The sequence below is a fragment of the Corythoichthys intestinalis genome, chromosome 6 (assembly GCF_030265065.1).
Source record: "Corythoichthys intestinalis isolate RoL2023-P3 chromosome 6, ASM3026506v1, whole genome shotgun sequence".
Taxonomy (NCBI): Eukaryota; Metazoa; Chordata; class Actinopteri; order Syngnathiformes; family Syngnathidae; genus Corythoichthys; species Corythoichthys intestinalis.
Window position 1 is genome coordinate 32,475,050 of NC_080400.1, and position 13,786 is coordinate 32,488,835.

At 42.0% G+C, this 13,786-nt stretch overlaps 1 protein-coding gene across 2 annotated transcripts; it reads right to left on the minus strand.

Moving 5' to 3' along the window:
* Nucleotides 1-1,217: 1,217 nt before the first annotated feature.
* Nucleotides 1,218-11,789, minus strand: zmp:0000000529 (WD repeat-containing protein 20). Of its 2 annotated transcripts, none has more exons than XM_057838255.1 (4): nt 11,025-11,789; nt 7,772-7,954; nt 5,866-7,251; nt 1,218-2,188 (listed from the first exon to the last, which is right to left on the minus strand). In XM_057838255.1, the coding sequence occupies exons 1-4, from the start codon at nt 11,436-11,438 to the stop codon at nt 2,141-2,143; spliced, it is 2,031 nt and encodes a 676-aa protein (XP_057694238.1). In that variant the 5' UTR covers nt 11,439-11,789; the 3' UTR covers nt 1,218-2,140. The 2 variants fall into 2 exon arrangements, with proteins under 2 accessions (XP_057694238.1, XP_057694239.1); XM_057838256.1 differs by lacking the exon at nt 11,025-11,789 and adding an exon at nt 9,732-9,800.
* Nucleotides 11,790-13,786: the final 1,997 nt, after the last annotated feature.

Below are 13,786 nucleotides of genomic sequence, written 5' to 3' on the forward strand. Positions count from 1 at the left end.
TGGAATTCATAAATTAAATTTAATGGTATTTAATTTCTTTTTTTTAGCTCGAAGGTGAAGGCCACCTAAGGTAATTATAACATTAAAGGATTCTTTTCTTTATGACATTTTTACCCAAAATGAATTTTCCAACATACTGTACTGTGCTTTTGAATAAGCAGAAAGAGTACAAAACTGGATGCGCATGTGTGTATGCACTGAACATTTGTGCGACCCATTTATGTTCTTAAAAACGTTTTTACTCCTTGGTGAGCGAACAGGTTGTTGGGTTTTCTCCCTCAAGCAGACGGATCACAGAACATATCATATGTCCCACTGCTGGAAGGACTTGTTCAACAAGTTTCTTTATGTAAACACTTCTCTGCTCGGAGATGGTCAGTATGTCCTCACTTCTCACATGAGGGCGATTACTTGAGGGTTTTTTTCAACTCAACTGCAGGAGTTAGGTGTTTATTTCCAGTGTACAAAGGTAGTAGCCTCCTCCCCTCTACCCGCCCGCTCCGAATAAATAGAAGTTTAAATACCATTTTTCAATGGGTCGGAGGTGAGCAGAAGGCTACCAGTCAAAACATCGCAGGGCACATGAAAACAAACAAGGATTACACTGACCTCCTGAGTCCTTACAATCAAAAATAACTCAAGGCCAGCGGAACGACTTCCTGATCCAGAATTAGAGACAAAAAGACATGACATCATCCAGGCGAGAGAAACGCGCATACTTGGCTCATCTTTATTGTCGCCGCAAAGCATAAAAGAATCACAGGAAACTTTTGTCCAAATGTGGGTATTTATCTGTCAATGTATAATATGTGGTATCGAGTCAAGTCCACAGAGCGGTGAGTGGAGGGGTCATGGATTTGTGTATGTGTGTGTGCAAATTATTGCAAGAGGCAATTCAGGTGCAACGACTACCAAGGAGTATCAGGGACATAATGGGAAATGGAAAACATAAATATTACGAGAATAAAGTACTTTCCTCTTGTTGATAAAAGTTGATTTTTCAAGTCAAATAGAGGCTTTTTTGCAAAATAATAAAAGAGACTACCAGGTAGGTCAATAAAGTACCCAATTTAAACCCAAGAACAAATTCAATTGCAACTTCGTTAAAAAAGCAACTTTTCCAGATTTTTTTTTTCATATTAAGTAACATTTCACATTGTAATTTATTCCAAAATCGAAACTTGCTTCAAGATGCTTTGTAAAGTATCTGTGAAATATATAGTAATGTAATGTATAAGATTAGAAACTTCTTGAAAATTGATTGAATTTTTGTCAAATAATTTTTTTCTTAAAAAAACAAAATAAATCACATTTTAAGTTAACTGTCAAATCATTGTCTTCTGGGAAAAAACGGCCATCTCTAGTAACATGTTATAATTATTTTCTTTTTCTTTCTTTTTTTAGGAGAACATTTAGGCATTTTCATAACTAAAAATGTCTATTAAAACATTGTCAATTTTCCTGGAAAAAAAGTTATTTTAATTATGCAGTTAAAATCTATCTTTAAAAACAACAACACTCAATTATTTTCTCTACAAAAACTAAGTTTTCCGCTTCAAAGAAATGCCGCCATTTTCTGAAAACATCTTACTCTCGATGAATCCCCCCCCCAAAGATTTTAACTTTTTAAAAAAAATTTTTGTCTTCTCTTTATTCTCATAATATTTTTTGTCGTTTTTCCCTCTTTCCAATAAGTGCCTAATACTTATTCGTGCATGACGAATGAGTATGTCTTAAACATGATGCTACACCGCCAGTAACTGTGTGTTTTGTGCATGTGGTCACAGGACTTGGACCAGAGTATGACACGCCATTCCCAGAGACCGTCGTTGCGCCTTGAGAGCATCCGGCGTGAACTTAAAAGAAACAGTGACATCATGACATAACCCCCTAAAAGACATTCAGTGTGTTTCAATACAATGTGTTCACTTGCTTTCTGTGCAGCCTTCTCTCCATTAGAGTACTTTGTCTATTTACAGTATAAATTACTACACAGTCTCATGATAAAATAAATTACTTAAATACAGCTGGCCGTGGCGTCTGCGGGGATAGAGGAGGGCAATACTGCAGCGGTGAGGTGATCTGGTCTTGACGGTCGTCTTCCATTTTTAGGTGGCACGAGGAGGTGGAGAAGGTGAAGCTATACCACGGTGCCACTCGGAGAGTTACCGTTCTGTGCTGTCAAATTCTGCAGGACACAAAAAGGAGCAACTTAGACCGCGAAAGGTGACAGATGTTGTTTTAAGTTCATCAATCATCAATCTTTGACATATGCTCTCTCCATAACTGGCGAAAACCCAGACCTAGGTGACTGGTGCTTGCGATAAAATTTAGGTTGATTACGATTATCAATAGTGAGTAATTTTACTAAGGCAATTGTTTATTAACGGGGGATGCAGCATAAGTGAAATAAAGTGATCCCTCGCTACTTCGCGCTTCAAACTTCGCGCCCTCAGTCCTTCGCCGCCCCCTCCCCCTGTATTTTATAGAGCTGTCCCGATCCGATCACGTAGTCCTTCACTCTCCCTCCCTCCCTAACAATGATTGATGTTAAGGTTTGATCTTGGCAAACATGCTGGGAAACAGGAACTTCAAAGCGCCACATGCGTCAATCATTGTTTAACTTGTTAAACAGTTGTTGTGGCAACTCATTGCGTGTGAGCAGCTTGAGTGGATTTGAGTGGACTCACTCAATGAAGCATTTAATAAAGACAAGCATTTTTCTACTTTGACAGTAACATGTTTAAAACTTATCTTAATTAATGTATTACATTTTAAGTGCTTAAAAAACATTTTTAATATATATATATATATATATATATATATACGTATATATATATTAGGGGTGTAACGGTACACAAAAATCTCGGTTCGGTACGTACCTCGGTTTTGAGGTCACGGTTCGGTTCATTTTCGGTACAGTAAGAAAACAAAATGCAAAATATAAATGTGCTAGTTATTTATTACACACTTTTGTGCTTTCAACAATAGGAACATTAGCCTATACAAAGCTAGAATTCTGCTCAAAAATAGAAAATACAATATTCTGAAATGTAGATATTTTGAAAAACAAAATAAAAATAAATAACATTGGCCAAGACTTTTTCTTTAAAAAATATCTGATGTGCAAAATTGAACAGTTGCAACTCTGACCAGTTTCAAGCTTCTCATTAACTTTATGACCACAGCCTTGAAAAGTAAGGGCTATTAGGGCTGTCAAACGATTAAAAATTTTAATTGAGTTAATCACAGCTTAAAAATGAATTAACCGCAATTCAAACCATCTCTAAAATATGCCATATTTTTCTGTAAATTATTTTTGGAACGGAAAGATAAGACACAAGATGGATATATACATTCAACATACTGTACATAAGTACTGTATTCGTTGATTATAAAAATAAATCCACACTATGGCATTAACATTAACATTCTTTCTGTTGAAGACATTTTCTTTTTCTCTGCAAAAACAAACACAACAGAGCCTTAGAACAGTAACAAAAACAGTATTATTTATAATGTGTGCAAAGTGTGTGCAGTGTACACATAGATGTGGCCCTCTTCCCTACTCATCCTCTAGCCAGTCGCTGAGGCAAACCAACTTATTAACATTTTCTGAGAGTTGTTCCATCTATATTCTTTTTTAATTTGAATTCCCTACCCAGAGGGCCAACCTGCTTTTCTTCCATGTTTACATTTAACCGTTACCCACGCTGATCACTGCACTTCTGAGTGGTGCGACGTCCCTGGCCGTACACGCTGATCACTGCACTTCTGAGTGGTGCGACGGCCCTGGCCGTTTAATTGTTATCTTTTTTGAGACTGTCAGTCAGCTGATCGTCGCATCCGCCAGCTGGCTGCCTCCCCTCCCAACGTGACATACTCTGACGCTGGACGGGCAGACGACGTCGCCGCCACTGATGGGCCACCCGAGGAAGGGTGGCAACTTCAAAAACTAGCCGCTGTCTGTCATGTATCCATTGTGCAGCGGTTTGTTTACATTTGCGGCAATAACGACACTTGCTTTACAGCAGCTAAGCCGATACAAGGTAGTACTATTAGGTCGTTTGACCTCGCATCCCCGCGTGTGTTGTATTGTGCCTGAGTCTTGTTAATCAAATAAAGGCAGCGTTAACAAAAGTCATCTGACCACTCGTCATTTTACAGTCAACACTCTGAGAGTTCGCATTTGACAGCATACGTGCTGCGTACCTCCTCACCAGCTGTTTGCTCGCCATTCATTCACCTGTGCATTTGATCGCTATTTTGTAACACTCCCGCTTTTTCGGTGAGGTATTTTGTGTTCGTTCGTTATTGGATCGTTTTTGTTCACCACTGTAAATAAGAGCACCGCAGCAGTAGAGGTAATAATAAGGGTTTACTTAGCGAGTGGGGTTTAAGTGTAGTTTCATTTTGTTTGTTGTTTTGGCCAGGGCTTACGCTGACGCCAGCTTCTTCCGCATTTTGTATATTTTGTTCATAGCGAGTTCGACTTGTGTAAATAAATTTGTGTCCACTTGCAACTTGTGCGTGTGGCTCGTTTTATGTTACGCCATTAGCGAGCCGTCCGTGGGACGTAACAGTGGGATTATGGGATGCATGAGCGGGCATTCCGCGCTTGTGTTAAATGCGTCAAATACTTTAACGTAATTAATTAAAAAAAATAATTACCGCCCGTTAACGTGCTAAATTTGACAGCAATTTACATTACGCCAGAAACTCGTTCGGTACGCCTCCATTCCGAACCGAGCACCCCGTACCGAAACGGTTCAATATAAATACATGTACCGTTACACCCCTAACATATATATATATATATATATATATATATATATACATAAAAAACAAAAAATTTTGGGGAGGGCGCTACTTTGCGGTTTTCACTTATCGCGGTGGATTGTGGTCCATATTAACCGTGAAAAACGAGGGATCACTGTAATATCATGTTTTCAATCCAAGGTCTCTAATATTTTGAATACAGGGATAAATATGTATACCTAAAATGAAAAACAGCTAACTTAATGTTCTTCACAACCTAATTCTTACCATTTCATCAGTTAATATTAAGTGCAAAAGAATGGAGTAATTTATTTAAGTGAATTTATTAAATATATTTTCTGGAAAAAATATTTGCCCCTCTCAGAAAATTACACCAAGCCAGAGAGAACTTTTTTTTTCTTTGAAAATACTTTTGGGAGGAAAAAAAAAATTACAGAATACATAAATTTATGTCTACCCTGTGGCAAGGTATGAGGAGAAATAAGTTTTCATCTTTCACTTCCTTGAATTCCACAAATCACATATCACTAGAAATACATGTGTGACGCAGCATTATAAGATAATTAAGTCACAGCTGCAAAGAGCGTAACTCGTGATGTTTGCTCTACTTCCTGATCAGTGCAGAGGTCAGCTGAATGTTTGTTTTGGTTCTGAATGTGGAAACAAGATTCTGCTGCTGCTTAAGTAGAGGGATAGATCTGTTCTAGTCAGGTACTGAGCCACTGGCTACCCAAAAATTGTCAAAAATCCTTCACTTTTTGCCTCAATATAGGTATTTTCCAAAACAAATAAAAAAATATAAAACAATACACTTATTTTTTCCATGACTGACTAGTAAAATGTGAAGAACGTCAAAGAGGACCTAACAATGGCACAACTGTTTAGTATGCGGAGGAAAAGCATTGAAAATCCCTTTTCCAAAGGTTATGACATGTGCCCATTCAGTTAAGTCAAATATTGACAGGTTCTGTTACTCATCTGGTATTACATTAAAAATCTTGTGACGCTGGCAACCAGCCTTAAGATTGTGATGGAAAAAATATGGAGAAGCTGCTACCAATCTTGCAATATTGTGCCAACACATACCGCTTTGCCAGGCCTGGCCCATGTGCAGATGAGCCCTTCCTGGCACGCCGTGATGATGCAGTCGTCCATGAAGACCAACACAGTGAGTCTCTCGTGGGCGATTTTCTTGCACACCAGGGGCTCCAGCAGTGGCACCTCGTGCATGCGCGGGCACAGCGTGGTGCCTAGCACCTTGGCGGCATCCAGGCGCCCGCTGCCCCGCGGTGCCACGTTGATCTTATCGTTACTCTTGCTTATATTACCCAGACTGTGGTAGCGCTTATGTTCTTTCTCCACCCCGCCCCCTACCACCGACTTGTCCGACTTGCGCTCCTGGAGGGATAGGGTAGCAAAGCGGCCGATGCTGAATGGTGCAGTGTTACCCGGGCCGCCACCTGTTGTACCGGTCCCACTTCCTGTTCCGCCAGTGCCACTCTCCGTGGTACCCTGGCTCTTGGAGGTGTTTGCGACAGCTGGGTGAGGAAGCGAATTGGACCGGGAGAGGGAGCGAGGGAGCGGTAGAGGCAGCGTGGGTGGGTTGGAGGTGCCGACAACCGGCGGGTGGTGATGGCCTTCCACACCGCCACCACTGGAGTTGGGCAACGTTGGTCCGAATGTGTTGGTAAAAGCACGGGAAAGCGGCAGACGGGGATACAGAACGTCATCTGTGAGGTCCCACAAGCAGAACTGGGTATCCTGGCCCACAGATCCAAATCGATAGGTGACAGCTGCCGAGCCGCCACCCTTGGAGCTGTGCCGGGAGAGCCGTGACAGGGTGCTGCTGGTACGCACCCGCCCAAAGTGCGGGGTGGTATTGTTGGGCACCCCACCCTGGTGGAGGTCCTCCTCACTGCCACTGAGCTCCATTGGCTCTTCGTCCTCCAAAGATGTGGTGAAGGGGTCGAACGCCACAACGTTGACCCAGGATTTGTGTCCGTGTCCGCGGGCCACCACACGGCTCTCGGCGAATGACCACACGGTGACTAGGTCATCCTCACCCCCAGTGGCCAGGTACTTTCCATCGGGGCTCCAGGAGACACACAGCAAGCCTCCAAAGTAACTCCTCATTACGCCCTGGAGCTCCATGGAATCAAAGTGGAAGACCCGGAGGCAGCCATCCTGGCCTACGCAGGCAACGTGGACGCCGTCAGGCGAGAAGGAGAACTCATTGAGGCCACCTTCGCCCACCGCCCAGCGTAGAAGAGGGTTCCGGGGTGTTTTTGTCTTGCAGGCGTACACGGCAAATCCCTCGCCTTGCCGCAAAAGTGAGTATTGAGGCGCTGCTGTGCCACACGAGTGCTCCACATTGTAGAGGTAGAGGTGGCCACTGGCGTGAGAGGCTAGGAACAGGTTTTCAGACTTGGGGAGCCACTTCAGACACGTCACTTTGGATTTGTCGATCAGACGCTGCACACAGAGGACAGGAGACAAAATAGATGACTTTTAACAGATATCTGATGTTCTTTTTCTTTTGGAAGGAAAGCTATGGAAGTTTATTATACAATATATAAGCATTTTACTTGTTATTTTCTTTGTGTTCGGTTTTAATAGGGCAAACAAGTTCTCTTACTGTGCTGACAGTTTTCTCTGTCATTTTAGCACTTATCAGAGCTGTCGTGTATGTGCGCTTTCTTACTGTTATTAGTTTCTTTACTTTGTGGAAGAGCCAGGTGGCAACAACCACTGTGCAATGATTTCACATGAATAAAAAAGACAATAAAGAACACACCAAAGTAAACAATTGTAGGTGGTGCCCGAAAACCAATTACAGTGTCGCATTGCAGTACAAATATGTGGCGCTAATTGCCTTGTCTGATGTAAAGAGGCTTTTGGTCATGTTCTTCAGTTTCCTTTGGGCCAAAGCAACTTGCCATTTGTTTGAAACCCTAACTGGCTTTGAAACCTTGTCTTGAACCACTTTCAGTACCTCCTCATTGAAAAGCTTGCTGGTCTCCTTCTTGATGGGGTCCAGGTATTGCACTTGTCCGGCCGAGAAACCCACAATGAGAGCCACGCTGTCAGCCGACGCAGAGTACTGGTTGAAGTCATGACATGTGGGCTGCGTGCCCTTGTAAATCCTCTTGTCAATGGGCTTGCTCAGGTCCACCGCCTGCCGTAGAAACAGAAACTGTGTGAGAAAACCTGATAACTCCAACTAAACAAGTACATAAATGAAATAAGTCTTTTGAAGCCATAACACAGGATTGCCTAATGCGAAACCGTACCCCTCTTTGAACATTAATGTGATTCGTACATGAGAAAATGTTGAAATCTTTTTTTGGGTGTGGGGCTAAAAACTACTTAGCTGTATAGTTTTCACAGTCTGGTCTCAAATAGACATGTGTTGATTACCGGTTTCAAGGTATACCGAGGTATGAAAATGTCAAGGTTTCAAAACCACCCAAAAATTCTGTCATACCATTTCTAAAGTACTAGCTATTTTTATGTCCCAAAAATGCATGGAGAAATCCCTTGTTTGCAGCTGTAAGGCTCAACCCTCCCCCACCAGTTGTTGCTCAGTGAGTCAGCTGTGCTACATGATGGTTGGAGGAGGTGAAACTCCATTTTCCCCCATAGAAGAAAACAAAATCGATGGCATGGGAATACTTCGGCGACAGAAAAATTACAGACAGCCGTGGCTTAGAGCAGGAGGGCCAACCGACATATAAAACATGTTCTCGGAGGGCTGCCGCCGAGGAGGCAATACCTCCAACGTGATTTCGTGTTTAAACAAAATTAAAGGTTAGTAAACACAGTCATGTTTCCCACCAGCTAAGAGAGTTAACTACAGTGTGTTTAATTCTGTCTGGCAACTGTCTGTGTTGAGAAAGAGCGTGTGTGTATAATGTAAACATATGAGCCATACGTACGTGCTTTTTATGGAAAATAATTAAATTATTTTTCTTCTGATGGTAATAACGTTGAGCTGTGGCTGTGGGTTTAGGCTCACCTAAAGGACTGTATTTTTTTTTTTTTAGTATAATGTGAAGTTAAAGTCAATAATGTTCCAATTTGCTAATATGTTTTGAATAGGGCTGTCAAACGATTAAAATTTTTAATCGAGTTAATTACAGCTTAAAAATTAATTAATCGTAATTAATCGCAATTAATCGCAATTCAAACCATCTCTAAAATATGCCATATTTTTCTGTAAATTATTGTTGGAATGGAAAGACACACGACGGATATATACATACAACATACTGTACATAAGTACTGTATTTGTTTATTGTAACAATAAATCCACAAATGGCATTAACATTCTTTCTGTTAAAGTGATCCACGGATAGAAAGACTTGTAGTTCTTAAACGATAAATGTTATAGTTACAAGTTATAGTAATTTTATATTAAAACCCCTCTTCATGTTTTCGTTTTAATAAAATTTATAAAATTTTCAATCAAAAGTAGAGTTAATATAATAATAAGAAGAACAAAAATAACAATAATAAAAATAGAGTGACCAAAGTCTAAGTTTTATGTGTATTTTGCATAGCTATTTTGATATGGAATGCCAGTTCATTTTGCGTTGTTGTTGAACTATGTCAGAATAGGGCCTCATTACTATAGACTGAAGTGCTTCTCTTTTTGTGAACATTATTTTTTTGGGGGAGAAATAGGAATATTATTTTTGTTGTGCTTTCACTAAACGATACTTACAGTGAGGAGAACAAGTATTTGATACACTGCCAATGGGTTTTCCCATTGGCAGTGTATCAAATACTTGTTCTCCCCACTGTATGTTTGTTGTGAAGGAGTTGCCAATAAACGGCGCGGTCCAAAGAACGCCTGTGTCCACTCGCCTTTACTGTATAACATATATCTGTACATATCTTACCCAAAATACAACAAGAGACACATAATTGCCACTAAAAGAAAGAAAACTTACCGAACTATGTGTGGAGCACAAATAGCAATTTGCATTGCATTGTGAATACAGCATAAACGTCTCACAACTACTAATTCTCCCACGTTGAGAAGAAATAACATGAGTATGGAACGGCGCTGCCCCCAAGCGGCCGGTGGCATTCTCTTCACTCTTAATGTCCATAAACGGCCTCATTGTAATCTGTTTGAGGCAATATGGGAGATGGTCATTCACCCAAGCGCCAGCAGAGGGCGGCAAAACTCCATGACAACAAGGGAGCGTTTCACTGTACTGTCATTTAAATCTGTCTGAGCGGGACATCTGCGTTAATTGCGTCAAATATTTTAACGTGATTAATTAAAAAAAATAATTAACGCCCGTTAACGCGTTAATTTTGACAGCCCTAGTTTTGAAATATAAAAATCCTGTTCAATGGAAAAAAGTTTTTTTTTTTTTTAACCCAGATATCGTAAAGTAACACATTTTAGAGCTGTAACTGCCGTGATACCGTGAAACCAGATATTTTGGATTGAGAATATGGATTGGGAATCAGAATATCATCAGCACATGCCTAGTCTCAAATTTATATAAAGGCCCGAGAGCAAGCGGTAGATGATGGATGGATGGACAGATGAGTTTTGCTGGGTTACCATTTACAATATTTTATTTGTGTATACACATTTATAGCTTTCCAGTCATGATTTTGAAACCTCAAACTGGAATTTTCAACCCTTGTTATAATCCTTACCTGAAGTTCCAATCCTAACACTATTTTAAAACACTAGTTTGAAAACCCCAGTGCTGGCTTGAAAATAAACTTGAACGCTGGCTTGACATCCTACTTTGAAACCTTCACCCTGGATTGGATACCGTAATTATAAACCAAATTGTATCTTACATCATGATCTTAGTGTGACAAACGCTTTCTGACACACACAAACAGAAGTAGTTTGCATTTAAGTGAAAACGGTGAAGGCGCTTCCGCCTCACGCTAAGAATCCGAAGCCCATCTTCTTGACATCTTCCTGCTCCTCAACCACCTTGACCACATCTGATGGTCTTTTGCTTCATGACTCATCCTTAGATGGTATCCAAACTGTGATACCCTCCTGACCATGACATCTACTGTTAGCGTCAAATACAATGATAAATCATTGGATTGCAGCGTTTGTAAGCAACGATCAGCTACATTAGCTCATTGACAAGTCATGAAATGGAAGCTAAGTGCTAAGCTAGCTAGCGTGCAAAGCTAACACCGACCGTCCAGTACACTCCCGTGACCCTGGCCGAGAGGGCCTTCCAGTTGGGGCTCACCTTTTTAATGTTGGTGTACGTGTAGAAATAAAGCTCCCTGCCAATGTTGAAGCACACCCGCTCCGACTCCTCGCCCGGGTCTTCTGGCTGCAGCTTAACCATGGAGACTCGCACCGGCGGCAGGAAACCCGCCGGGGAGGAGTTGGCTGCGGCATTCGACGAGGAGGCGACAGCGGCGGCTGCGGCGACGGCAGCAGCGGCAGCTCCCGGCCCCTGGAGCAGCCCGACACCTCCGCTCGGTATCGGGCCGGTTCCAGTCGCCGGGCCCAGCGTGGCCCCAGCGGAGGGACCCCTCGGCAGTCCGCCCCGCTGCTGGGAGTCCGAAAGGGTGAGCAGCTTGTAGAAGCCTTCTCTGGTCCGGAACTGTGATTTAATCTCATTGATATCTTTCAGAGCGCCGCCATCTACGGCCATTTTTAGCCCGAAAGAGCCGCTCGGGGAAGTCTTGACCAGGATACAATAACGCCGTGATAATAATTTACGAAAACTACTAGAGCAGAGACGGGAGCGGCGGAGGCACACAGCCGTGCTCAGCTAGGCCGACCAGCGCTGCTAGTGTGGGCCGCTGCATTTTACTTCAGCATCGGCAACTAGAGAGCTGCTGGCCGAAGACTCAAGCCCGACGGAGAGCTCCTGTGAGCCGGCGACGGCATCATCCTTGAGCTGCTCCCTGCCTCCAGCCCTCCACTCGACCGCTTCAAGTTGTGAGCAGGAATGTGCCCACCGCCTGCCTCTCCGCCCTGTGGTGCAGCTGCGCACTGCCTGTAATTTTGATAAACGTGAGGCACGCGGGTCTAATTTTGCACCCCTTCCGGTACCTTACCGTACCTCTCAGTTGCAAAACTAACACTAAAACATAATATTTAGGGCTGTCAAACGATTAAAATATTTAATCGAGTTAATCACAGCTTAAAAATTAATTAATCGTAATTAAGTGCAATTCAAACCATCTCTAAAATATGCCATATTTTTCTGTAAATTATTGTCGGAATGGAAAGACACAAGACGGATATATACATTCAACACCCTCTACATAAGTACTGTATTTGTTTATTATAACAATAAATCCACAAAATGGCATTAAGATTATTAACATTCTTTCTGTTAAAGGGATCCACGGATAGAAAGGCTTGTAGTTCTTAGAAAGATAAATGTTAGTACAAGTTATAGTAATTTTATGTTAAAACCCCTCTTAACTCATTTGCTTCCAGAAACGTATAAATACGTTCCATTTTTAAATGCTTCATTGTCCCAAAAACGTATTTATACGTCTTTTGCATTTTTTTGTTTTTTTTTTTACAAGAAGCATCTATAGCTTGCGATCTATCTGAGAAACAAAAAACAAGGCTCCAAACCCATCCAATCAGATTCGTTTATTTGCGTGCCATGTTCTTAACGAGCAACGTCACTCTTCTGCGTCGGAAGTCGTCTCCACCACAACACCGATGACGAACAGGAGAGCCGAGAATATGTTCCAATCCACGGTAAAATCATTTTTAAATTAACAAAAACACATAGACACAAGTCATTGACAACAGGCTGTCTCGCACTAGCTATGTTAAATAAATTCCGTTCTCCGCTCGCGCCGCGCGAGTTGTCGCTTTACCAACGTCACGTCTGCCCGTCGCTGATTGGTCCACTCCGCTGTCTGCTTGCTGTGGCTTGCTCCGCCCTGGAAATTTGATCCGCTCATTGGTCGCCAGACTCTATAGCTGGAACAACGGTGAGTCTGGTGTACCAAGCTAGATTCAAAGGACATGAACGGCCGGGCAGCACAGTCAGAGCGCTGGCGGCATGATGCCAGGCGGCGCTCCGACTGAACAAAACAACTGAGAGGACGCCTGGGAGGCCAGGCGCTGGACGACCGAGTAAAACAAGTGGGACCCCCAGTGCAGCGGCTTGCCGAGCAGACTCCACAGAAACACAAAAATAATCCATCTTTGTGAGACAGACAACGATGAGGGAAAACTTTACACGGTTGACGTGGCGACAACGGTGTCATCTCGGCGACAAAGCGTCATCTCTCAGTACTCATGTGTAAATAAATTGTTACTTTGCAATCAAAAGCTCTATTCGTCTGGTTGTTCAGGGTATTTTGTAAAAGGAAAACATTATTCAGGTGTTTGGGATGTAACTAATGCAAAAAATAACTTTGTTAAAATCAAAGTGATGTTTGAAATGTATCCGTATACAAAAAGCTAATTTTCTCAAAATTTTCATCAGAAATTGGAAAATTGCTCAAACTAAGCTATTTTCTAATGCTGATTTCTAAAGAATGGAAAAAGGTATGAACTTATTTTTTCTGCTGGAAGAAGAGAGTAGAGTCTAATCTTTCGTTTGGTGGGTTCCATGTTTATATAGCAATAGAACAGAATTTTCTGCGGGCCTTGCAAAATCAGTCACAATCCAGAAAAACGGCCGGGAGTGAAGGGCCTTGCGCTGGTGAAAATGGCTGGGAGTGAATGAGTTAATGTTTTCGTTTTAATAAAATTTGTAAAATTTTCAATCAAAAAATAAACTAGTAGCTCGCCATTGTTGACGTCGCGGAGCGATGACGTCACAGCCGTTCCTCCACAATGTCTTTAAGTACGTAAGATAGTGATTGAAATACACCACAAGGTGTCAATGGCGAGTTTTAAATTACTTAGACCTCAAGCCAATGATGTGTTTTGTCCCTCGACTGACGCCGTAGCTCCCTGTGATTCACTTCATTTGAGTGCTGGCTTCACAACGTACGAGACCACTGATAGTTTGTATATTGT